At 39.3% G+C, this 26,428-nt stretch overlaps 1 protein-coding gene across 1 annotated transcript in view; it reads left to right on the plus strand.

Moving 5' to 3' along the window:
* The window catches only part of LOC124126169 (atrial natriuretic peptide receptor 1-like), a 57,992-nt gene that overhangs the window by 6,378 nt on the left and 25,186 nt on the right, over positions 1–26,428 (plus strand). The window contains exons 2-7 of the mRNA XM_048386405.1: positions 5,330–5,449; positions 14,619–14,909; positions 15,764–16,068; positions 19,687–19,822; positions 21,118–21,209; positions 22,143–22,287. Coding sequence (XP_048242362.1) covers positions 5,330–5,449; positions 14,619–14,909; positions 15,764–16,068; positions 19,687–19,822; positions 21,118–21,209; positions 22,143–22,287 — 1,089 coding nt within the window. The remainder of the gene's footprint in view (positions 1–5,329; positions 5,450–14,618; positions 14,910–15,763; positions 16,069–19,686; positions 19,823–21,117; positions 21,210–22,142; positions 22,288–26,428) is intronic.

Consider the following 26,428-nt stretch of genomic DNA (forward strand, 5'->3'; position numbering starts at 1 on the left):
AAAGTAGTTCACACTACAGGTGTAGGAGTATCTGTGACCATCTCTCTCATCTAGTACCGATGAAAGTAGTCCACACTACAGGTGTAGGAGTATCTGTGACCATCTCTCTCATCTAGTGCTGATGAAAGTAGTCCACACTACAGGTGTAGGAGTATCTGTGACCATCTCTCTTATCTAGTGCTGATAAAAGTAGTCCACACTACAGGTGTAGGAGTATCTGTGACCATCTCTCTCATCTATTACCGATGAAAGTAGTCCACACTACAGGTGTAGGAGTATCTGTTACCATCTCTCTCATATAGTACCGATGAAAGTAGTCGACACTACAGGTGTAGGAGTATCTGTTACCATCTCTCTCATATAGTACCGATGAAAGTAGTCGACACTACAGGTGTAGGAGTATCTGTGACCATCTCTCTCATCTAGTGCTGATAAAAGTAGTCCACACTACAGGTGTAGGAGTATCTGTGACCATCTCTCTCATCTAGTACCGATGAAATTAGTCCACACTACAGGTGTAGGAGTATCTGTGACCATCTCTCTCATCTAGTGCTGATGAAAGTAGTTCACACTACAGGTGTAGGAGTATCTACGACCATCTCTCTCATCTAGTGCTGATGAAAGTAGTTCACACTACAGGTGTAGGGGTATCTGTGACGGTGACCATCTCTCTCATCTAGTGCTGATGAAAAAAGGTCACACTACAGGTGTAGGAGTATCTGTGACCATCTCTCTCATCTAGTACTGACAAAGGTAGTCCACACTTCAGATTCCGCGAGTGACACAGTAATCTATACATACCTTTACATATATCAATAGGCCTCCCTTGTCTTCCTCTTAAAACATTGATCCGTAAACTCCTGACGCGATGTCAGGAGTGTATTCGATAACACAGATGTACATCAGATTTCAAAACACATTATATTTACTTCCTACTTAAACTGCAAAAGTGGCATGTGATAGCAAACATCACATACAACTGGTTACTGAACTGGCCTTGAGAACTGAAATGGTGATATTGACATAATCGGTCTGATTGTACGTTTTGTTGTGGTAATTAATAATTAAATATTGATAGCTTCATTGTAAATACATGGCACATCACGTAAGTCTGAACACATCTGATATTCAACCAGCAGAAGAACTATCGTATAGAATCGAGTCTTTTATACCCATTACAATGTCTCAGTCATTGCCATTGAAGACACACAAGGCAGGAGACTGGAGTCAGCGCACTGCCTATTAATTCTCACATTTTTAGTTTAGCTAGTATTACACAATGTAGCTGGCTCCGGGAGTGAAATGACATGCTTAAACATCACACAGATTCTAAACAAAATAATGAATACATTGATCATGAACATACAGCCTTTACTTGTAGGCCCTTTCCATTTGTCGTGTATACATGGTGGATTTTATATTTCTTTTATGAACGTTGTTGTTTTCATCAGGTGTTGCTAGACAACGTAAATACTGACATTCAAATAATGACCAGGAGTGAGTGAGTTGGGTTTAACGCCGCTTTTAACAGTATTCCAGTTATATCGCGGCGTGTCAGCTTAATGTGGGAGGAAAGCTCGAAGTGATGCAGGTCTCAGACGTTTACCACTGCTGTGAAACCCACGAGCACGGGTATGGTGCTGACAAACCTAGAAACATAATCGGGGCGAAGCGGGATTCGAACCCACAATCATAGGTTTCTGGCGTGCCCAAGGGACGCAACTCTGCACAGCGAATCGCGGCGCCTTAGACAACTGGGCCACCCGTGCCCGCTAATGACCAATACTTGACATGGTATTACATATAAAACAGAGAATAACCAGTCTCAATTATCCCCCGAAACTGGTTACAATTGGCATAAAAAGCAAATAGCGGTGACAAGTATATGAACGGATCACTGAACATCAATGAGGACACCGGGTGTTCGGGAAGGGTAAGCGTGTCCTGCTCTACCGGTAGCACCCGCCACCCACACAGTATGCATAAAAAGGTAAGTGTTTGTTGCCTGATGCCGCACAGCAGTACTCCTGAACACAAACCAGACAATCAAGTGATCGATGAACCAGAAATGTCATTGATATGATAGGTTATGTATTGATTTTGTTGAAACTAAAACGATATGTTAATTTTTGGAGCAAGGCTGCTGTGTATAAGTGCAGAGATTCTACTGCTTATAAGTAAAAGTGTCTGCCACAAATCAGGCTCATTGTTTTAACTGAAGACATGTCTGGTTTTGTGTCTGTGACTGAATAATATCTCGTCTCGATAGAACACCCCCCCCCCCCCCCCCCCCCCTCTATACCATCAAATAATCAGTTCCAACATGAATATTTTTGTCACATCTGAACACATTTCCCAATTTCTGCCGGGTGACGTGATATGTGAATACAATGAGGATCGGATGGTCCTGTTCTTCACGTGTTTCCCTGAGTTGTGAGAGGGCTTTAATATTCCCAACACCATTCTATAACAATCCACTCTCTTCTCACTTCGAGCAGCACTTTACCCAGGAATATATCTCTCTTTGCACGGATGTTTTGTGGAGCTTCTGAATCCATTACGAAAGAGGAACGGACATGTCTCCAGGTTGTAGAGTTAAGCCAATGTGAATGAGTGAGTCTGGTTTTACGCCGTTTCTAACTAAATTCAAGATATAACAAGGCGGGGACACAAGAAATTGGCTTCAAACATTGAGCCCATGGGTAATCGAACCCGGGTCTTCGGCGTGACGAGCGAACGCTTTAGTCTAGGCTACCCCACCGCCCAAAGGTTAAGCCAAAAGTAACTGAAGCGTGTTAGTAATGATATTGTTGACTGCGTTGTTAAAACAACATTCATCCACTCACTCCCTCACCAAGCAGCATTTTATCACCACTGCCGATCTGTAATTGATAATATTGTTGACTGCGGCGATAAAACGCATTGATCCACTCACTCACCCCCTTGAAGCCGCCCACAGCAGTCTGTATGTAATTATAAGTAATAGTTCTCTCGATTATCTGTCAATGAGACTGCAATGCGACGAAGCACACACAATAGGTCAAAAATAGCGGATGGCTTATTCAGCCCGTTTGGTCATCCTCGCTGCTAAAAGGGTCGAAACAAAAGGAAGTTCAATTTGATAGGTTCTTTAACCGATATACCACCGTGTCATGGATCCATTGTGTCTCCAAACTGACGTTGTCATCTGCATTGTACTCCTTTTGTATACCCATCTGCCTGTCAGCAGATTTGTGTCTCATTTGCTACATATTCCGTTTGTTAAGCAGCTGAGAAAGGATTAGCTGGCCATCGCTTGGCTATTAGTGGTAATGTGATACTGTGATGTTACGTTTGCAATAGGATGGTCAAGATTAGATTTTGGAGAGACAATTTTGAAATATTGTATTTTCTGTTTCAATCCGAACACAAACACAACGTGAGAATAATCCAGAGAAACTGTCAATGTGTCTTTTGTTGGCAAATAATATTTTGGATACACAAAAAGCACAAGTCTCTGAACATTTAAAACCTATTCAAATATCCGGACGTCAATAAGTAGACGTTTCCGCGACATGTTTCTCATCTGTTGTTTCATTCAACTACAAATGCTTATTCCATTATTCCATCGTGAAGACCCGGGTTATATTTGATCTCCAACAGCCTTGCTTGTCGTAAGATCCAACTAACTGGATCGGGGGGTCAGGCTCGGTGACTCGGTTGATGCATGTCATGGTATCCCAATTGCGTAATTCGATGCTCATGCTGTCAATCACTGGATTGTCAGGTCCAAAATAGATTTTTTACGGACCGCCGTCATAAAACTGGAATATTGCTCAGTGCGGCATCTAACAAACAAAGAAATATTTCCTTCACAATCTGCCAGGTAAGAAACCGGGTATTGGATATGTATTCATCCATGCCCTATGTTTGTTTCAAGGTGTGTACAGTCATACCAGTCTCGATTCTCTGCCCAAATAGGTTCCATTGGGTGTACAAAGTCAAAAATAATAAAAATGATATGAATGAACCAATGAATGACAGGTATTCGGAAATGGGACGATAAGTGGAAATAAAAGCGACAAAATCCTTTCCACATCCACAAGTCGATTTACGATTCCGACCACATCATTGATATTGATACAAGGTGTTCGCGGAAAGGTGAGCGTATCCTGCCCCACCGGTGACACCCGTCACAAACACATGCAAAGGCGAAACACGGGAACATATGGTACAAGTCCATATAGGGAATAGCATCGGACATCATTTTTAGAAATCCATTGTTCATTATGTATCTGTTTGTTGTCTTTGAAGGTATACTGAACACAAAATCGTCAGGGATCATGACATTTTTTTGGGATTTTGTTTGGAGTGAACAATTAGAACTCAATTTCATAAATATATCCCAAAAAATATTCATTATCCCTAATGTTTTGTTTTGAGTCCGTGATACATGACACGTGTCAACATGATGCGCGAGTCCATCCCATGTCGTCATGTACATGGCTTTTTTAAACCTCCTTACTCTGCTGCCGGAGGGGCGTTAGGGTACTCTTGTGGTTAAAGCGTTCGCTCGTCACGCTGAAGACATGTGTTCGATTCCCGACATGGGTACAATGTGTGAAGCCCATTTCTGGTGTCCCCAGCCGTGATATTGCTGGAATATTCCTAAAAGCGGCGTAAAACTTCCCCCCACTCACTACTGCCGGTAGAATGGGATATTGCTTTACTGGAATTTCCGATTTTCAGAGACCCATTCCTATTATTTTACCCTTAACGCTATATCGAATCTGTGTCGGCAGATATCCGAAGATGATTATTCTGTGGCTTTGACATTTCGAATTTCAAAAAGCATTATTCTTTTGAAATATGAACGCCTTGAAATTTTCATGTCTCAGTCTGTTTGATGATAAGAACGAGACAGCAAGACATACCCAGTGTTACCTCGGTACGTTGAACCACGACGAAGTGTCAAATGGCAATGAGAATCAATTGACTATTCTTAAATAGTTAAAGTTGAAGGCCATCGGGTCAAAGAAAACGGAAATAAAATGTTACTTTATCAGCACACTTAAGGAACTTTCATTCAGGATTCCTTGTGTATTTTGTCTCTAAACGCGGTGATCATAGTTATAGTTACATTTCTATCTTTGCGTATATGACAGTTAGGCAAGACGTGGACATCCCATGGACGCCAATAGAATTTCCCTCCTAGCTGATCTTTTTTTTAGATATATGAGTCTTGAGGACTGGTAAAATCAAAAAAGGGAATTTGAATAAGTGAAACAAAACGACAAAAATAAAATCCTAAATATTTCATTTCAATTGTAATTTTGTTTTCTCTTCACAGGCGTGGCGGCTGATCTGTTTTACAAGGAAAATATCATTGCTCTGATTGGTCCGGCTTGTGCATATGCTTTGGATGGCGTCGCGCGATTGGCTGGCTTCTGGAACATCCCCATAATAACAGGTAAAATTGGATCATGTGAAGATAGCTGTTCTTACATTATTTTCAGCCTTGTAACGTTTTGATAACGTTTTTGTAATGTTTTATTCAAACCCAATGTTCAAGTGTATACTTTCTTTTGCCCGGCAGTGTACACTATTGTTGTATGTCGCGTGAAATATCATGTATTTACTCTCTTTCAATGCCTAATGGGTGATCATAGCTTAATGTTCACATCGCACTCAAGTAAGACGAAGAACCAGCTTTAATCCCTTACATTGCTACGACGTGTGACGTCCATCCCGGATGTCCCCTTGGCATGATACTAATATGCTAAAAGCCATTTTCTCACTCAATCGATCCGGGTTGTAATTAGAAGGGTGAATACTGATGATAAGTTACTAAGATATTCATTTCTTTTGTAATGCAGGTGTACCGAATACCTCATTCTCCATAATAGAATCCATTGCGTTTTTAATCAATATTACATCCAGCTATTGTGATTGCGGGATGCGAAAACAGACAGTGCGTCCCAATGGAAACTTCAATTGGAGCATTTCATTAATAATTCAAAAACAATTTCCTCTTCGTTGTTGTTCATTCAACACTGTTTATTACCCAATGGAAAGAACAACATGTTGGCTGATGCATGTTCGTGGTCATGAAGTCATATACAGGTAAAGCTTTACACGGTTGTACCTCAGACAGGTTGGTCTTACTTGTTACTGTTCTTAACAGACAAGCTGAAACTGTGGTTTCTACAAGTCACGTTCAAGTTACATTTAAGTCGGTTATTAATATCACTTATTGCAGTAAAAGTCAGTTACACATAACAACATACAATTCATTAACAAGTCCCATTCAAGACACTTACAAATACCATTCTGTCAGTTTCAAGTCAGTTACACGTCACATACAAGTCAGATTCAAGTCATATTCAAGTCAATTACAAAACACTTTCAAGTTGGTTACAAGTCACATACAATTTAGCTACAAGTCAGTTACAAGTAACATACAAGTCGCATACCAGTCAGTTACATGTCCGTTACAAGTCAGTTACAAGTAACATACGACTTAGCTTCAAGTCAGTGACAAGTAACATACAAGTCGCACACCAGTCAATTACATGTCCGTTACAAGTCAGTTACAAGTTAGTTACATGACAGTTACAAGTCCAATTCAAGACACTTACAAATACCATTCTTGTCAGTTTCAAGTCAGTTACACGTCACATACAAGTCAGATTCAAGTCATATTCAAGTCAATTACAAAACACATTCAAGTTGGTTACAAGTCACATACAATTTAGCTACAAGTCAGTTACAAGTAACATACAAGTCGCATACCAGTCAGTTACATGTCCGTTACAAGTCAGTTACAAGTAACATACGACTTAGCTTCAAGTCAGTTACAAGTAACATACAAGTCGCATACCAGTCAGTTACATGTCCGTTACAAGTCAGTTACAAGTAACATACGACTTAGCTTCAAGTCAGTTACAAGTAACATACAAGTCGCATACCAGTCAGTTACATGTCCGTTACAAGTCAGTTACAAGTTAGTTATATGACAGTTACAAGTCACATACAAGTTAGTTGCAAGTCACATACAAGTCAGTTACAAGTCACATACAAGTTAGTTACATGACTGTTACAAGTCACATACAAGTCAGTTACAAGTCACATACAAGTTAGTTACTTGACAGTAACAAGTAACATACAAGTTGCATACCAGTCAGTTACATGTCAGTTACAATTAAAATACAAGTCAGTTACATGACAGTTACAAGTCACATACAATTTAGTTACATGACAGTTACAAGTCATATACAAGTTAGTTACAAGTCACATAGAAGTCAGTTACAAGTCAAATACAAGTTAGTTACATGACAGTTACAAGTCACATACAAGTTAGTTACAAGTCAGTTACACAAGTACTATGTATGTCAGTTACATGTCACATACAAGTTAGTTACAAGTAACATACAAGTTGCATACCAGTCAGTTACATGTCAGTTACAAGTCACAAACATGTTAGTTACATGACAGTTACAAGTCACATACAAGTTAGTTACAAGTCACATAGAAGTTAGTTACAAGTACTATGTATGTCAGTTACATGTCACATACAAGTCACATATAAGTCAGTTACAAGTTCCATACAAGTCACATGCACGCCGTGACATATGTTTACTATCCCGTTAAATATTGCCAACTATGGCGAAAAGGCATTCTCACCGTGAAAACATGAAATAGAGAACTGCCACGGACATCAATTTTGTCCCTAATGCGTTAAAATTGGAAATGTCCACCACATGTCTGCTTTAAAACCTTTTGAAAGCTTTACTGAGGCCTTGAATGTTGTAACCCTAATCAAACAGCTTTTGAACAAGAGTCGTATGATGTGGATATATGCCTACATATTCTATTTGTACTTTACTTTAATGATGTATCATCTCTAGTCAAAATTTTATCGAAAAAATATATTGTCCCCGCAGAATGTTTTTATTAGACTACATAATGTTGGGAAAATATGAAATTGTCTGTCAAAAACATTACATTGTTGTAATGTAGTTTTTAGACATTTTTTTTTTTAGCTCACAGGTTGAATTACAAAACTGTCTGGGTTTGCAGCTGTAGTTGAAAAAAGAAATCTGGTCGAAATTCCAAATGTTTATTTGTTTCCTTTATATTAACGAAATTGGAAAGTTCTCGTGTCACTATGACTGATTGTCCGGAACAGCCATTGTTTGCACTGTTAGGGTGTGACGCTACATGTTTGTCTGACAAACTCAGCTCGTCAGATTTTCTTACACTTTACATACCATTCCAACACGTTAAAACTGGCTTCAGTTTAGTTGTACCAAATATTTAAAAAAAATTGTTTTTCAGCTAGTATTGATTTTCCTTTTAAAGAAAAAAGTAATCTCGTTTACTCCGAGATGCTATGAAATTCGTCTGAACACGCATGAAAAAGCTTTCTTGGAGCAATCGTTTTTTTCATTCTTGTTGATGTTATGAGCAAGTCGTTAAATGCGCATCTATCTTACTTAAAGTCAGACGAGTAGTCTAATTATCCTTTTAGTCAAAGATGTTCCTGAACAAATTACAATTGTTTGTTTTTTGAACATTGGACGTGTATATGACATTTCGATTGTAACACACGCATTCAGATCCTAATGATATTTTCCTGCTTCTCAGTTATTAATGGGACTATTTGCCTTAAGGCATAACATATGGTGAAGCGGTCTTTAAGCACGGATAGAAAAATACAACAGAGCTACAGAAGAGAATGGCAATACACTCTTGCAAAATGGAAAATTGATTTTTTTACCCACAGTAGCAAATGTCATTATTGCTTAGGCGTATTCTAAACTAGCCTCATAATTTCAATATCATGTTTCAGATCAATTTTCTTCCATTTTTTTAGGATTTTTCAGGTTTTAGTCAAAATACAAAATGGGCGTTGTAGATTAACTGTATGACCAAATGGGAAAACAGAAGTACTTGTTACTTTTTTAAATGAATATGATTATTGAAAAGAGTTTTAAGGACCTAAAGAAACTATCAATACATGACTGTTATATTGTCAGTCAGTCTTTTAAAAAGGCGCTTTGTATATGTTTTCTTTCCTTTTATAAAGATATATAAGTATGGTGAGTACCTTAAATAGTATTCAGATATACTTTCATTGTCAGCTTCCATTACATGTATGAAAGAATACTATCAGTCATAAAGCAAAGAACATATTTATGAATACGACAGTTGAAAAACCTGGCGGGATAGGAGCCTGCAACCTTTTGATTCGTTGTCTTTCACGTTACCACCTGTGCTGCAGAGACTTGTCACAAATGCAAATTTTCCTATTCACCATTAAGTTAGCTTGGTTTAGTTGTACATTTTTATGCTAATATTATATCAAGTTCGTTGTAAGTCCTGGTGGTGTATTTGTTATGCAGGTGCATCTGTAAATTCTTAACATGTTTAAACTCAAAACATGTTTTAATTGTAAATTTTGAATTCTAAACATGTTTAGAATATGGGAATATGTGTTAAGGTGGTGTTCAGACGATAGCCCATTTCATGTGTGCATACCCTAACCGTGTTTAGATCTAAACATGTCGTGTATGTTTTTACATTCTAAACACATTTTCACAGAGAAGTTTTAGCAAATAATATCCTGAATTTACATTTTGTGTTTCGTGTCCTCTTGGGATTTATTATTTATATTTTTTGCATTTGAAAATTATTGTCACAGTCAAGAAAGTAATTTAGACGTCACACCTCTATAAACAGTATTTAAGTTATGTTAAAGCCTGTCAGTTTCATGGAACACAGACCACACTTTTGGAAAACCCACGTGCACAGGTATGGTGCTGACAGACCAAGATCCTAATCAGGGCGCATCTTGGATTCCAACCTATGACTTGCTTAATGTCTACGCAAAGCTCAGGCACGGAACCCCGTCCACCTTGACTACTGAGCTACCAGCACCTCCTGACATGACACCCGCCCGCACTCACTCACTTTCATTAGGATCCTTGGTCTGTTCAGAACCATAACCTGATTTAACCAAAGTGATGAACCTCTTCGATCTGCGTAGAGATGCTCCTTCCGTAACACGCTGACACTCTGTGGTGCATCTAAAATGCCGTCAGGTGGCATTAACCCTAACTCGCTCACATTCATAAACTTCATGTATTCAATGGAATAACAAACACTTTCAGAATATGCGCCATTGCTTGTGTCACACATGACATATGCCATGCCTCTGTATGAGGTTACCAGGCTAATGGTCCAATCAATACTGATGATTTTGTCCTTACGATCTCCCATTCAATCAAAAACGTACTGGATGTACATACGCACGCACGTGAACACATCCATTATCTGATGTGTATCTTGTGTAAGGATTATAATCACGAATATCTACGATAATAACCACGCCCTAGATCCACAAAGCTATTTTAACTCCACGACTGGCCTACATTAAAATATACGAGTTGTAACCTCAGCGTTAAGATCGTTCGTGGGACGAAGACACTGGAGCAGATCAGGGTGCTGAAGCACAAAGCGATCCTTGCGCTTGGGTGATCGTACCCCACACATTAATAGACTTAGACAGTCGTAGCGCTAAGTTTGTTACTTGTACAACGAGACTACGGTTCTACAAACCGATCGTAGAAAAACTAGCATCGTGAATATGTCATATGTATTATGAGTTACGAGAACTACGACAGTCGAAGCTTTGATCGCTTTGTTGAAGGATTCCTGGTTTATTACAGATCAAGTTCGACATGCGATAGTACTTACAAAGTACAATGACGAACGTCCATGTTAAAGTATGGCACTTACGACAATCGTAAGGCGTGGAACGACGACTGTAAACATAAATTGTCAATGCAAGAGAATAACCGGTATATATTATCCGCCGAATCAGATTAAAACTTGATGCAAGGGCAACATAGCTGTGAACATTATATGGATGGACCACTGAGAATCAGTGAAGACACCAGGTGTTCACATACTTCAACATAGACTTACGATAGTCGTCGCATTAAGATCGCTTTGTGCAAGTGGGCCCTGGAGCGAGACAGGAAGTGTTACAAAGTGGCCTGATCCTCTTGCGATTTCTGTTGTATGTGATATACATGTAACTGTCATGGCTTTCACGTCTGATCGTTCATGTCAATCCTTGAAACAAGATATCATCTTCCCGAGGAAAGGGAGTTAATTGACTTTAAAAGTCCAGTTTCCTGCCTTGTCGAACTGGGCTGGAATTATGGAGTTATATTTTGGCTGGACTAACGAGTCTATGCATAGTCCAATAAAACCGCGTAACGAAATCGACATCCGGTTCGTAAACTGCCGTGCAGATTCGATCGATTGCAGGGTTTACAAAGCATCTGTACCGCCAACTCGGCGTCAACAGATATTTTCATAATCTGTTCATGTTATAAATCATGGGCTCACGTGATTTGATGTACTTCGTGGAATAAGATCCGTTTTATCACAATATAGATTTTGATTATCGACCAGATCGTCTTGATTGGGCGCCGCCATTTTGTTTGAAGCAAATGCATGTGATATGAGAGGTGGTATCTGATTGGTCAATATGAGGGAGATAGAAGGGGCATGACTCGAAGTAGCCGCTGGTTGCGCCTCGATCGAGCCAAGCAATTCCACTCTACTTCGGCAAGGGTGGAAACTGGACTTTTATGGTCAGTTAACTCCCTTGCCTGGGGAAGATGCAGATGAATCTTGAGCATATGTGTATTGACAGGCAAAGCGACATTAGGAAGTTTATAAGCACATGAATTTGCCTGTATGACAGACACCATACTTATTAGCGACAGGTATTTTTGAAATATCTTTTTTACACACATGCTGTTATTGTTTTTACGGACTGTTCACGTATGGGTAAGAGTGACTGAGTGAGTATGGTTTTTACGCAGCTTTCAGTAATATTCCAGCAATATCACGGCGGGGGACACCAGAAATGGGTTTCACTCACGGAACACATGTTGGGAATCGAACCCGGGTCTTCGCCGTGACGCGCGAACGCTTTAACCACTAGGCTACCCGATCGCCCTGTATGCGTAAGAACACGTTAATCTTTTCAAGGTCCATGATGGTCTCTAGAAGTTGTATGACGAGGTTTTAGGGGTAATTAATGTTTCAGTGCAATTTCTACTACTAATGGCAAAAAAGAAGGTATTTATTTAAAAAGAGACGAGGTTGCATGGAGGCATCCCAAATTTTAAATTTACGAAAAACGTGGAAATATGAATATTATCTGACACTTGATTCTTAAACGTCAATACTTTCAGCTTTTTGAAAGCATAACTGTTCTGGGTTATAAAAAAACCCAGTTTACGTTTGTTTTGGTGATGAAATCCGTAAATATATTAGTTTGTGGATACTTATGTGTCATTGATCTGTAAACCCTTTTAGAAACCCTTTTAGAATCATCTCTACATTGAGAATCAATCAATTATTCTTCGGGCCTATGGCAAGAATCATTATTAAATCAATAACTCTTTTCGCCAACATTGGATTTCCCCTCCCATACATCTGTCTACTCGTAAATATTGCGTTCACATACTGCTGTATGAACAAAGGCCGAAGATAATCAAGGAGTGAGAGTGCCGAGTGACTGATACGACACTGTGTTACGTTAAGGCAGTTCGAACAATGAATATGAAGGGAAAATGGGTCATGTGTAGATAATGGTTTGGGACTGTGTTACGAAAAGAAATTCGAATAATGAATACGAGGAGAAATAATGATGATTGATTCAGTGATTACTCTGTGAACTTGACCTTTGTTTGGAGTGACAGTGGTTTAAGGCAATCAGAATACTTTGTGAAGCGTTCGTTACGAAACTAGTTGTCAAGCGAGAAACACGGACATGAAAAGTTTGGGTTTCGAAAAATGTTTTCGAACACGAACAACCAACCCATATGTTCGTGATGAAATAGCGTGGATCTACACCGTTATATGAACCAGCGATCAAGAGATTAGGAAGTGGAATTGTGTTGATCTGCACTGAGGTGAAGAACTAGATAGTTTTCATCTAGATTGATTTTCCTCCTTCTCATGTCAATATAAATCAATTATCACTTAAAATAGCTAAACCTAGTACACTTAGTTATTTAGGAATCCCCTTCACTCAGACAATAGATCCTGTAATATCGATTGAACATGTGCAAGTCACACGCACCTGTTTATTGAACGACGTGCTTCCATAGTTGACAGAGGAATCGTTTTTGTACGATTTGACCAAATAGCTTGATTTTTTATTTATATTATTAATAACTATGAATATTAAAGCAGCAAATGTCAAACATTTGCATCATGCCGCAATGCAAGATACGCAAACAGACACAAACAGACAGGAAGTTTGAAGCAGAAAAGGCTAAACGGAACATATAAGTGAACAGACCTCTATCCACAGTACCAGACATTCGAAAAAATCGTGAAAACGAAAGCGACAAAACCCTTTCCATATTCATGAGAAATCTCTGCCAGAAAGACATGATTTGGTGAAGACAGGTCAGGTTGTGAACTCTGGTAGTACGTTTATTGCTTGATAATGGAACTACTTACGAGTCAAAGAGTTCTAAGCCTGACTAACGTTCGACTATTGGCCATAAAGTGAACTAGTCAACCTCGTACATTGTTTGAGACGTTCATTGCAAGTATATGTGGTCTGTTGAGGCCGTTTGTATATTAGTGACAGTTAGTTGAACGTGATAGGGGTCCAAACGGACACAGCAATTCACCTGCAAAGAACAGAACGAGAACCGAGCAGTCATCAAGTTTTTGACTCCCCAAGAAATTCATGACCACATGTCACAAGTGTATGAGGATAAGTGCTCACCTATTCCACAGTTAAACGTTGGGCAGCTATATTTAATGCTGGGAGAACAAGCTTTGTGGAGGACCCAAGGTCTGGACGTCCCTCAACGTCCATCAATGAAGATTAAATCAAGGAGATAGAAAAACTTATACTGTCAGATAGACGTATTGCCATTGCTGAACTTGAGGAAGACACAAGCTTTTAAGGATCCACTGAAACTATTATTCATGAACATTTACAGATGAATAAGATATCTGCTCCTGGGTGCCAAAGTTTCTAATATCTGATTTTAGGAAAAAGGAACCGACATTATCAGAGAATACTTAGAGCTAAATGAGGAGGATTTCGTTAAATTCAAAAAGAGATTCTACGGCGCCGCGATTCGCTGTGCAAAGTTACGTCCCTTGGGCACGCCAGAAACCTATGATTGTGGGTTCGAATCCCGCTTCGCCCCGATTATGTTTCTAGGTTTGTCAGCACCATACCCGTGCTCGTGGGTTTCACCAAAGTGGTAAACCTCTGAGACCTGCATCACTTCGGGCTTTCCTCCCCCATTAAGCTGACACGCATTGATATAACTGTAATACTGTTAAAAGCGGCGTTAAACCAAACTCACCCACTCACTCACTGATGCGGACCTTTTCTGAACCGTGATCACAACGAGGTGCACCCAGGGAAAGCATGTATGCAGTGTAATGTAATACACAAAATCTAAGAAATTGTTTTTTTTGTTTTGAAATAAAACTCTATAAGGTTTGTATACGTCGTAATGTTTTGAAAAGAAAGCTTTTGGTGCAGTGTTATCATTTCATATTTTCCATTTTCTTACCAGGGTTAGGAGATGGAGGAATGTTCAAGAACAAGACCGACTACCCAACACTTACCCGCTTTGCTTACTGCCAGTGTCGCCTGAGGAAGGTGTTTGGGAGTGTATTCAAGCAGTTCAGTTGGTCGAAAATCGTCGTTATCTACGATGTCAATGATGCCCACTCCGACATCCTCGGGCAGACGCTGAAGAACGGGTTACAGAAGGGGAATATCTACCCCTATATGATACAATACTATGGAGACGAAAATCCTGATTTTGAGACTATCCTCAAGACAGCGGCGGATAATGCACGTGGTAAGATCTACGATGACCTGACCTTTGTTTTATTACTTGGTTTTAGATCTAATTTGTAAACCCATAGGGTGGGGTTTGAAAAAAATACAAACGTTAATAAAATTGCAAAAAGTTATTTGTTTCTAAATGTTAAAGTTCGGTTAAAAGGATGAAAAAGAACCCATGCCATTAAATTAGAGAAAAGTGCTGCTTCGGGTGTTTCGGCGGCTGTCAATTTGTATACTTCCAAGGAGGTTACGAATGTAAACTGGTATTAATGGCATGTGATGGTACTTTATTAATATGCTTTTACACTTTGAAATTTTGCTCTACATTTATGAACAGGAATGTCTAAGAACAGAGACATCTGGTGTAGCTTCTAATTAAACATTCAAATTGATTTAATAAAATAATCATAATTTAAAATCAAGTAATTCAAAATTTATGATACTTAAGAATGCATGAAACAAAAGGCAATTGCAATTACACATTTGATGGTATTAGTTTGCAAAGTGTGATATTGTATTTATCTTTTAGAACTAATACAATTAAAATATATGGCTATCAGGGCCAATACATGTTGTTTTCTTATTTAGCCACCAGAGAGCAAAATTTGTAAAAAAAATATTTAGCCATCGGAAACCAATAATTGTTATTTTCTATTTCATAATTATCATATTTTATTTAGCCTAGCCATCAGGAACCAATAATAACAATATACTATATAAAGCGATCAGGATATCAATAATTTGTTATACTTTATTTACCCATCAGGAACTCTTACGCAGTGCTTATTTAAATAGTTCTTTTCGCTATCATGAATCAATAATTATTATGCTTACACTTGAGTACATAACCTTTTCTTTGTCCTACAGTTGTGGTGTTGATTGTTCCCGGCGATTCTCTGCGAAAGTTTCTGCTCACTGCGCATGACATGGGCTACACAACCAATGGTGAGTTCGTTTTTATGGACGTTGAGCTATTTCCGTTTCCTGGGAACTACTGGGGCAACCATGATTGGCGGAGAGACGACTCACGTGACCCGGAAGCTAAGGCAGCCTTTGAATCCCTTCTTCGGATCTCTTTACGAGAACCAACGAGCGAAGCATGGAAGAACTTCACCTGTGATGTCATCAGAATCGCCAGCGACGACTTCAACTTCACATACGGAGAGGAAAAGGTAAAAAACCCAAACCATTTGTTGAAGGGTTCTTTACTCCAGAAATGTAGAAAAAGTGAGACCCCAGTTCGAGACATGCAGATTACCGGTATAAGGCCACAGCACCGTTAAACAATATACCAGGACATCACTTTAAAAACGAAGAAAACAGAAGCGATTTATCGAGTTAAAGGTGAAATGGGGTTTAACGTCGCGTCCAAGATTACTGCACTTATATAGCGACGTGCATGCACGTGTGTGTGGCTGCTTGTACTAGTCCGGACTGATGCCGATTTATAGTGCTAGCCCACTGAGATACCATGCCGCAGTTTAACATGAATACCCCACTCAGACACAGTATACTGACTCCGAGCCGACCAGTCCTTGTTTTAGCCCCTTAATGCCGAGCGCCAGACAGGGTAACAACAAGTACCATCTTTTAATGTCTTTTGGTATGGCGCGGCCGGGGATCTATCGAGTTAAAGATGTCTACGTTCACAGCGTAGCTCGAATTGTATCGGTAGTCCCTTAAGCGTCACACTGTTTGTTTGTTTGTTGTTTTACGCCGCACTCAGCAATGGAGGAATCATAGATTAAAAGTCATATGGTCAAAGACACGGCGTTAAATACCAATACGAAATGTGAATAAATTACCATTTTACGAGAGGCTGCGTTTTGGTTACGGCAAGAGTGAATCAGAAAGGCATTGTAACATTCCTCAAACTGTGACGTCATTGCATTGTAAGCCCGTTTCGTGAAGTTTTAGCACCGTATGACACCATCGTCTGCACGTTAAAAATTGAAGGCATTACCCAAATGCGTACAATTTAATACAATTGCTCAATATTTAACACACTAACATAGAGAAATAAGTATTTTTTATTAGGATATACTCGTGACCGTACAATAGGCTGCTTTCATTACACATTTCTTACGGTTACTGAAAAGAATTTGTCCTTTTATTTATAGATTGACGTTTAGTCCATATCTGGTTAAATGTTTAATACTATAAATCGTACTTTTTATCAAAACTGTCACCTGGTTAGCGAATAGCTGGAAAATTGTTGATTCGGCGTAAACTAACAGTCATTCCCTATATGCCTCTATTGTAAAGTGTCAATTTGACACGGTCGTTAATAGAATGCCTAAACGCAACAGAATACACACTGACACCTTCCTTTTCCTATTGGAAAGAGACCGCCTCCTTTGTCTAGTGGTAGAGCGTCCGCCCGGAGAGCGGACGGTCGGGTTCGATCCCCGGCTGCGTCATACAAAAAGACGTTAAAAGATAGTACTTGTTGTTACCCTGTCTGGCGCTCGGCATTAAGGGGCTAAAACAAGGACTGGTCGGCTGGGAGACAGTACACTGTGTCTGAGTGGGGTATTCATGTTAAACTGCGGCATGGTATCCCAGTGAACTAGCACTATAATCAGCATAAGTCCGGACACACACACACACACACACACACACACACACACACACACACACACACACACACACACGTCGCTCAAGTGCAATAATCTTGGACGCGACTTTAACCTCCTATTGGAAAGTAAAATTCAATCGTCTAGATTTTAGAAATGCCATCATGCAAAAGATAAGTACCCAGAACACAAATATCCGGGGGATCGCGGTACTAGAAGAGAGCAGTCGACTACGAATATAACGAACTCAACTGTGAAGAACTACAAATCTATTCCCCAAACACCCAGGGTGACCTCGGTGAGTCGCGGACAAATGACAACTTGAACGATTAAATGATCACAATGACATTATTCTTGACCTACCGACCATGCAAGTAGGGAACACTGGGACATTGTCGCGTCAGCGTGCTTTAACTACTTTTGACACTTTTCGCTTGTTTTTGTAAGAGCGACAATGTCTCTTCTCTGATTCTATATGCAAGAGTACAATAGCATTAACAATTTATATTATTTTTCAGTTTTACTTAAGCCAGTTGGATACATAAAACGAACTACTGAATAGATTACTTAATTATTTATTTCACACATTAATCTGTAAAATTATCTCAATGACCTGAAAATGTCCCGTTGTGTGTACGCTTCGTTGAGATATGACCATAGTATGATTGTCTTGCCCGTTAGTTGTCTGTGGAACCCGTGGTGATTAACACGGATCGATGGAATCAGCATTTATCTTCTATAGAAAACTGTGTCAGAATCAAGTGCAGATAAACATAAACTGTTCAAAGGAAATCCGACTCCCGATAACTTTCATCTAAATCATCACCATCTGTCCTGTGTAAATCAGGTGTCCAACTGACAAACCAACCAACTTTAGTTGGAGTTTCATTGTGGGAAGCCATGGCTGTTTCTATTCAGTGTTGTTATGTTGTGGCTTGATGACCAGGCAGTCAATATTACTGTTATATATTGCATGCTTTATGCCACGTGATAAATAACATGTGGACACACACACCGTGTCCTGTTTCGCTGACATCGATAAAGCATTCCTCTTTATCACCGTCGAGTAGTACTGCTGATCTGCGATTTCGTCCGTTTTTTTCGAGCTGTAATGGGCTTGCTCGCGACTCTTCAGATAACGTGGTTGTTGTATCGAAAGACAAACACCAATAATCATTTCACATAAACTGCCAGGCAAAAGACATAATCTACTTGAACATTGGACGTGAGCGAAAAAAACCAACCGTTATAAAAAAATAAAAGAAATAAAAATATACACCTATGTTAAATTGAGGATAGACATGAAACAAACAAGGGTATTCGATGGTCATGTACTAGGATATGAAACGGCTGTCAAAGTTAAGCTTGCAGTGTTTCGCCGACTGTTTTCAGCCTTGTTACATTCTGATACAATCTCATCAAAATCCGATCTTAGTTCTCGCTACTGCTTAACAGAGATCTCAGGACATCCTGTTACAGGTAACGCTATAGCCACCTTTCGTAAAGTTTGACCGACCAATGAAATGACTAACAAGAAGTCGACGTGAGCCAATCACAAAGCAGCTTTCTCGAGCTTTACGGCACTAGTTTCAAGCTGGCGATTCCCATTTCGGATTACGCTTTGAAACATATTTTGACTAAGTTCTCGATTCAAGATTTGAAAACTGAACAAAAGAAAATGCTGGAAGGTCTATTAAATGGCAGTAATGGTACTTCCCATAGGCTACGGAAAGTCTCTTCCATTTCAAATGTTTATCCCATTGAGGCGAGAGATAGAAAAGGATTTTGATTGAATCAGTCGTAATCCCATAACTGTCATTCGGAATTCCCTGAGCTAACATTTTCGAGGTTGCATGATTAGAAAACACTTCCCCGATCCTGTAAGCGACGCTCTGATTGGTCGGATGAAAGATCGTTCTGACGTGACCCGTAATGGGATATCCCCAGATCTTTGTTTAGCGGTTACGTGAACTAAGATCTGAATTTAATGAGTTTGCGTTTTAATGTTTGTATTTTTTTTAATGAAATTCAATTTTCAAGTATATACTTTCATTTGCCCGGCAGTGTTGTTATATTTAGATTAAGTTATTTTCACAAAAAAACAACATTATTTTGTATATTTGGTGTTTTTCGTGCGTGAATGAAACCTCGGACAAAATGTTTGTCTGAATGCAGCGCAGTCATTGTCGTAGCCTGATCTGTTTGTCTTTTCAGGTGAACTACTTTGTGGGTGCGTTTCACGACGGGGTGGTGAGGTACGGGATGGCCTTGAATGAAACACTGGCTAAAGGGAGGAGCGTCAGAGACGGCTACACCATCGCCCGCGCCATGTGGAATGAAACTGTCCTAGGTGGGATATAACATGACCATCCTCGGGTGTCCAGTGTCTTATATATCAATTCCAGGCCATCCTCGAGTGTCCAGTGTATTAGATATCCATTCCAGACCATCCTCGAGTGTCCAGTGTATCATATATCAATTGCAGACCATCCTGGGGTGTCCAGTGTATTATACATGTATATCCACCCTAGACCATCCTCGGGTGTCAAGTGTTTTATGTATCCATTCTAGACCATCCTCGAGTGTCCAGTGTATTATATATTCATTCCAGATCATCCTCGATCGCCGAGTGCATAATATATCCATTCCAAACCATCTTCGAGCCCCGAGTGTGTAATATATAAATTCCAGACCACCCTCGAGTGTCCAGTGTATTAGATATCCGCCCAGACCATCCTCGAGTGTCCAGTGTATTATATATCCATTCAGACCATCTTCGAGTGTCCAGTGTATTATATATCTATTCCAGACCAACCTCGAGTGTCAATTGTATTATATATATCCATCCCGTACCATCCCCGAGTGTCAAGTGTATTATACATGTATATTTATTCCAGACCATCCTCGAGTGTCCAGTGTATTATATATTCATTCCAGACCATCCTGGAGTGTCAAGTGTATTATATATTCATTCTAGACCATCCTTGAGCGCCGAGTGTATAATATATCCATTCCAAACCATCTTCGAGCGCCGAGTGTGTGATATATAAATTCCAGACCACCCTCGAGTGTCCAGTGTATTAGATATCCATTCAGACCATCCTGGAGTGTCCAGTGTATTATATATATCCATTCCAGACAATCCTCGAGCGCCAAATGTGTAATATATAAATTCCAGACCACCCTCGAGTGTCCAGTGTGTTATATATATCCATTCCAGACAATCCTCGAGCGCCGAGTTTATTATATATCAATTCCAGGCCATCCTTGAGTGTCCAATGTATTAGATATCCGCCAAGACCATCCTCGAGTGTCCAGTGTCTTATATATCAATTCCAGACCATCCTCGAGTGTCCAGTGTCTTATATGTCAATTCCAGACCATCCTCGAGTGTCCAGTGTATTATATAGCCATTCCAGATCATCCTGGAGTGTCCAGTGTATTATATATATCCATTCCGGACCATCCACGAGAGTCTAGTTTATTATATGTTCATTCTGCGCCACCCTTGGGTGTACATCCGGTTTATACTTGAAATCAATTCTCTAGTGACACTAATGACAAACCTGTGAATTACATTTCTCCTTGTGTTAATGATACTTATGTGTGAATGAGCTATATGTTTGACCCCGATTGATCTCTTAGGTGTGACTGGAGACGTCATCATTGACGACAACGGCGACCGGGACACCGATTTCTCCATTCTTGATCTCAACCCCCAGAACGGCGAGTTCCAGGTGTGCTACCCAATATACACTCTATCTCTAGAACTAAGATGCTTCTGTTCATAGGACTGTCAGAATTAACACATTTCAAACGAATCATTTTCAAAACTGTGATCTTCTGGTGAGAGGTGATATTGATTCAAAGGGCGATAACTCTCATTTTAAAAATATTTTTTATATGACCTTTTCACGATATTTGGAGGTAAGACGTCTGAGTCAGTAGAAATAAAAAGCATATTTTTTTAAACATGAGATCAGGGGATCGGGCAATGAGAGGCATGACCATAGAATAAAACCCTCAGATTGATTAGTATGAGACGCCGTGATGTTGCTGGAATATACGTAGTCATAAAGAAGAAACACATGAGGATAAGGAACAAGGTAGAATGTTGAATATTGATGAATAATATTTAAAAAGCATATAAGTCGAATATTGTTGAATAACGGTAAAACTACAGCAAACACGTTCATATCGACTGTAGCCTCTGTTCTTACTAGAAATATAAAATTCTGAAACATTTCGCCATGTAGTCTGTAAATAAGTCGGGCTGCAGGACAGCCTAGTGGTGTGACCGCTCAGGATCCACATTTACTACCTATCTATATTTATAGCGACGTGTGTGTGTGTGTGTGTGTGTGTGTGTGTGTGTGTGTGTGTGTGTGTGTGTGTGTGTGTGTGTGTGTGTGTGTGTGTGTGTGTGTGTGTGTGTGTGTGTGTCTTCTTGTACTTGCCGATTTTATAGACTAAGTGCTAGCCCACTGAGATACCATGCCGCAGTTCACCATGAATATCCCACATCAATTTTGTTTTAACCCATTAATGCGAAATCCATACATCTTTCTGAGGTCAGGGAGCTAACTGACTACTTAAGTCCACTTTCCACGTGTCAAATATATCTTGTGTTTTGCCAAAAACTTACATATCTTCATTTCACATTTCTATAGGTTGTTGCCATTTATTGGGGAGACAGGCCTGGATACACCCCCGTAGAATATATGAACATCCACTGGCCTGGGACGAGTGGATTGCCCCCGCCGAACGTCCCCCGGTGCGGCTTCAAGGGGGACGCACCTGTCTGTGCTGCCCCAGGTAGGTTTCCATCTCCTGTACATTGTATGAGACCCCGATATAGTATAGTCCGTATTATGTATGGCTTATCATGTATAACCTGTCTATAATGTATGAGACCCCGATATAGTATAGTCCGTATAATGTATGGCTTATCATTTATAACCTGTCTATAATGTATGAGACCCCGATATAGTATAGTCCGTATAATGTATGGCTTATCATACATAACCTGTCTATAATGTATAGCTTATCATATATAACCTGTCTATAATGTATGGCTTATCATACATAACCTGTCTATAATGTATGACTTATCTCATATAACCTGTCTATAATGTATGGCTTATCACATATAACCTGTCTTAAATTTATGACCATCATATATAACCTGTCTATAAGGTATGGCTTTTCATATATAACCTGTCTATAATGTATGGCTTATCATACATAACCTGTCTATAATGTATGGCTTATCAATTATAACCTGTCTATAATGTATGGCTTATAACATATAACCTGTCTTAAATTTATGACCATCATGTATAACCTGTCTATAACGTATGGCTTATCATATATAACCTGTCTATAATGTATGGCTTATCATACATAACCTGTCTATAATGTATGGATTATCATTTATAACCTGTCTATAATGTATGGCTTATAACATATAACCTGTCTTAAATTTATGACCATCATGTATTACCTGTCTATAACGTATGGCTTATCATATATAACCTGTCTATAATGTATGGCTTATCATACATAACCTGTCTATAATGTATGACTTATCTCATATAACCTGTCTATAATGTATGGCTTATCACATATAACCTGTCTTAAATTTATGACCATCATATATAACCTGTCTATAAGGTATGGCTTTTCATATATAACCTGTCTATAATGTATGGCTTATCATACATAACCTGTCTATAATGTATGGATTATCATTTATAACCTGTCTATAATGTATGGCTTATAACATATAACCTGTCTTAAATTTATGACCATCATGTATTACCTGTCTATAACGTATGGCTTATCATATATAACCTGTCTATAATGTATGGCTTATCATACATAACCTGGCTATAATGTATGGCTTATCATACATAACCTGTCTATAATGTATGGCTTATCATTATACAACACCCGTTTATAATGTGTGGCTTTTCATGTATAACCTGCATATAATGTATGGCTTATCATTTATAACTTGTCTATAATGTTTAACTTCTCATATATAACCAGTCTGAAATGTAGGGCTTATCACAAATAACCCGTCTATAATGTGTGGCTTACCATAGATAGCCTGTCTGTAATGCATGGCTTATTAATACCAGGCTAACTGTCATAACATGAGATACACGCCTTATAAAGGTCTGTGAAAAAGTGTGAGACCTACGACTGTCGTAGATCTATGTATGGAATCAATAAAAGATCATCCTTATCCACAAGATCTACGGTTGGCGTAAATATACGAAACAGTACGATAGCTTTAGTACCGAGCTCGAACCGTGGAACGAGAACAAGTGCTCTCACCCACAAAGTGACTATATCCTTACGACTACCCCGAACCTTAATTTGACAGACTTATCACATATTTGCCGCAGCTTGTGAAAAATGCTTGTTAAAAAAACCCATCGTCCAGTGCCTCCTTGTAATACTGGCACATTTAAGAGAATTTTCCGAAACAATATCCTGTCATTAACACAAACTTAAGCTCCTATCGACTACCCGAATAGAAAATGGCGAGTCCCTGAGTTGTATTAATCGATTTAACGTCTGAGAATCAGGTACATTACCCACCTTGACCCCACAAGGCTCGTGAAATCGTGAAACGAAGAACAATCTGTTTAAGTTGTTCACGCGTAAATCAAACCCGTAACCGGTCCAAGACGACCAAGTGGTGTAGTCACGTGACTGTTTCCGTTGGATACGGGGTCTTGTTTCGACACACGGTCGCTAATGAAAGCAACGTCATTCACACTGCTATCTTGTTCCGCGGAATCCTGTGAGAGTGCAGCTGAACAAATTTAAGCGGGACTGAACATGAGGCGTATTTTTCCTGCTCTCGCGGATTGCTCACTTATCAAATGCACGACAATCAATTAGGTAATTCACTTCCGGGATTGTTTTAAAACACTTTTGCTTTTTTTTTACATTTAATTCTGATTGAAAAACTGTGACGTGCTATGCTGTATTATATTTCATGATATGTGATATACCCCATGGTATGATGTATTACACACGTGCTGTACTGTAAAATACTCAATGATATAATGTACCTGTGAAGATCCGGGGTAGAACAGGTCTCCAGCAACCAAACTTGCCGCAAAAGGCGACCATGCTTGTCGGAGGAGGCGACTAACAGGATCGGGTGGTCAGGCTCGTCGACTTGGTTGATGCATGTCATCGTATCCCAATTGCGTAGACCCAATGCTCATGATGTCAATCACTAGCCGTCATAAAGCTGAAATATTGCTGAGGATTGCGTTAAACAACAAAAATAAAGCACAAAAAATATGATATAATGTTCTTTACGTCATGATATATATAATACACATGTGATATACTGCAGATACTCAATGCTATAACCGTTCTCTATTACCTACGAGGGCAAACACACCGGGTTCATAAAAATCATATGTGCCTTTAGGTCATATTACGTCAGGAGACAACAGTGTATTATTTCCGTCATCCGGGCGGCATTGTTGACGTCATTCGAATCTTATTGTGGCGTGAGGTCTGAATGACGTCACACTCGAAACGACGTCTTAGCTGAAGTTGACGTCATTCAATAAATTGCGGTTCCACTGCTGTTGCGACTGTTACTGTCCTTATAGGTAAACAGTCTCTGTATGTAGATATCTTTTTCGGTAATAAATAGATTATATTCGTGTTCATGTCAAACTATATTTACGACACTCGTGCCTAAATTCCGGTATTAAATACCAGAATTTAGACACTCGTGTCGTTAACATAGTATGACATGAACACTGGTATATAATCCTCTATATACGTCATGATATTATGTTACAAACACGTTCTATACTGTAAAATACACCTGAATAATATGACATGATATGATACATCACGAAAACAAGAGTATATCATAATTCACATAAACTGCCGGGCTAAAGGACACTTGAAAATTGGATTTGACCAAAATATTACAAACGTTATCACACGTTACTAGGCTGAACTCTTAACACTGAAAATTTAAAAATTCCAAAACACAACTATGATATTAGTATGCCACGGTGCTCAAGGATTACTTGATGATTACGCCCCCTACGCTAGAGTACGCCTCAACTGCAACTGGTAATTGTCAAAAGCTATGGAAGAGCGGGTTTGTTTTTTGAATACACACGTGAAGTTCAAAAAATAAATACAGAGACACACCGATTGTATTTAGGCGCACTGACAAAGGCAAACCAACTGATAGTAAAAGGATTTATTAACACAAGGCAATAACAACCAAGCTAAATCATTACTGGTTTAAGTTAGCAATAAGTAAGGTCCCACATAACGTGAGTAAGTTTAACAGGTTTAAGTTATCAGCACTTATAGTAACTACAGTTCTAACACACAGCTGACCCGATCTTAATACACAGGGTATAAAATCTACACAGGCAAAAATTGCCACGACGACAGTCTACATAGATTGACAGACATCGGATCAACCCCCTGTTGCGTAACCAGCTTCCGTCGGGGCACCAAAGCTGCCGTACGAACTGAAGTTGGAAATTATATCTCAGATGATATATATAAGCCTATACTCGAGGGGCGACAAGGCGCGGACGGAAGAGTAGAAATGTAAACGACCGCCTTGGTTGTATTTCACAACAAACGGCTACTCAAAGCTAACAAGTCAAGATTCTTTTAACAAACTAAATCCGATACCACCTTCAGTAAACTACGGTTATAACGAACACGCTTATAACGAACTGACGGATATAACGAACTTACTTTTTTAGTCCCGACTATTTGCTGTAGTTATGCTGAATATATGCTTATAACGAACTACGGTTATAACGAACTAAAAATAGTAGTCCCTTTGAGTTCGTTATAACCGTAGTTTACTGTATTATCATTAAAGTGAACATAAATCTTAAGACCATCATGATAAAATGCAGCGTTTGCACTTTAAAAA

The sequence above is a fragment of the Haliotis rufescens genome, unplaced genomic scaffold (assembly GCF_023055435.1).
Source record: "Haliotis rufescens isolate VD_foot unplaced genomic scaffold, xgHalRufe1.0.p SCAF_6, whole genome shotgun sequence".
NCBI classification, from domain to species: Eukaryota; Metazoa; Mollusca; class Gastropoda; order Lepetellida; family Haliotidae; genus Haliotis; species Haliotis rufescens.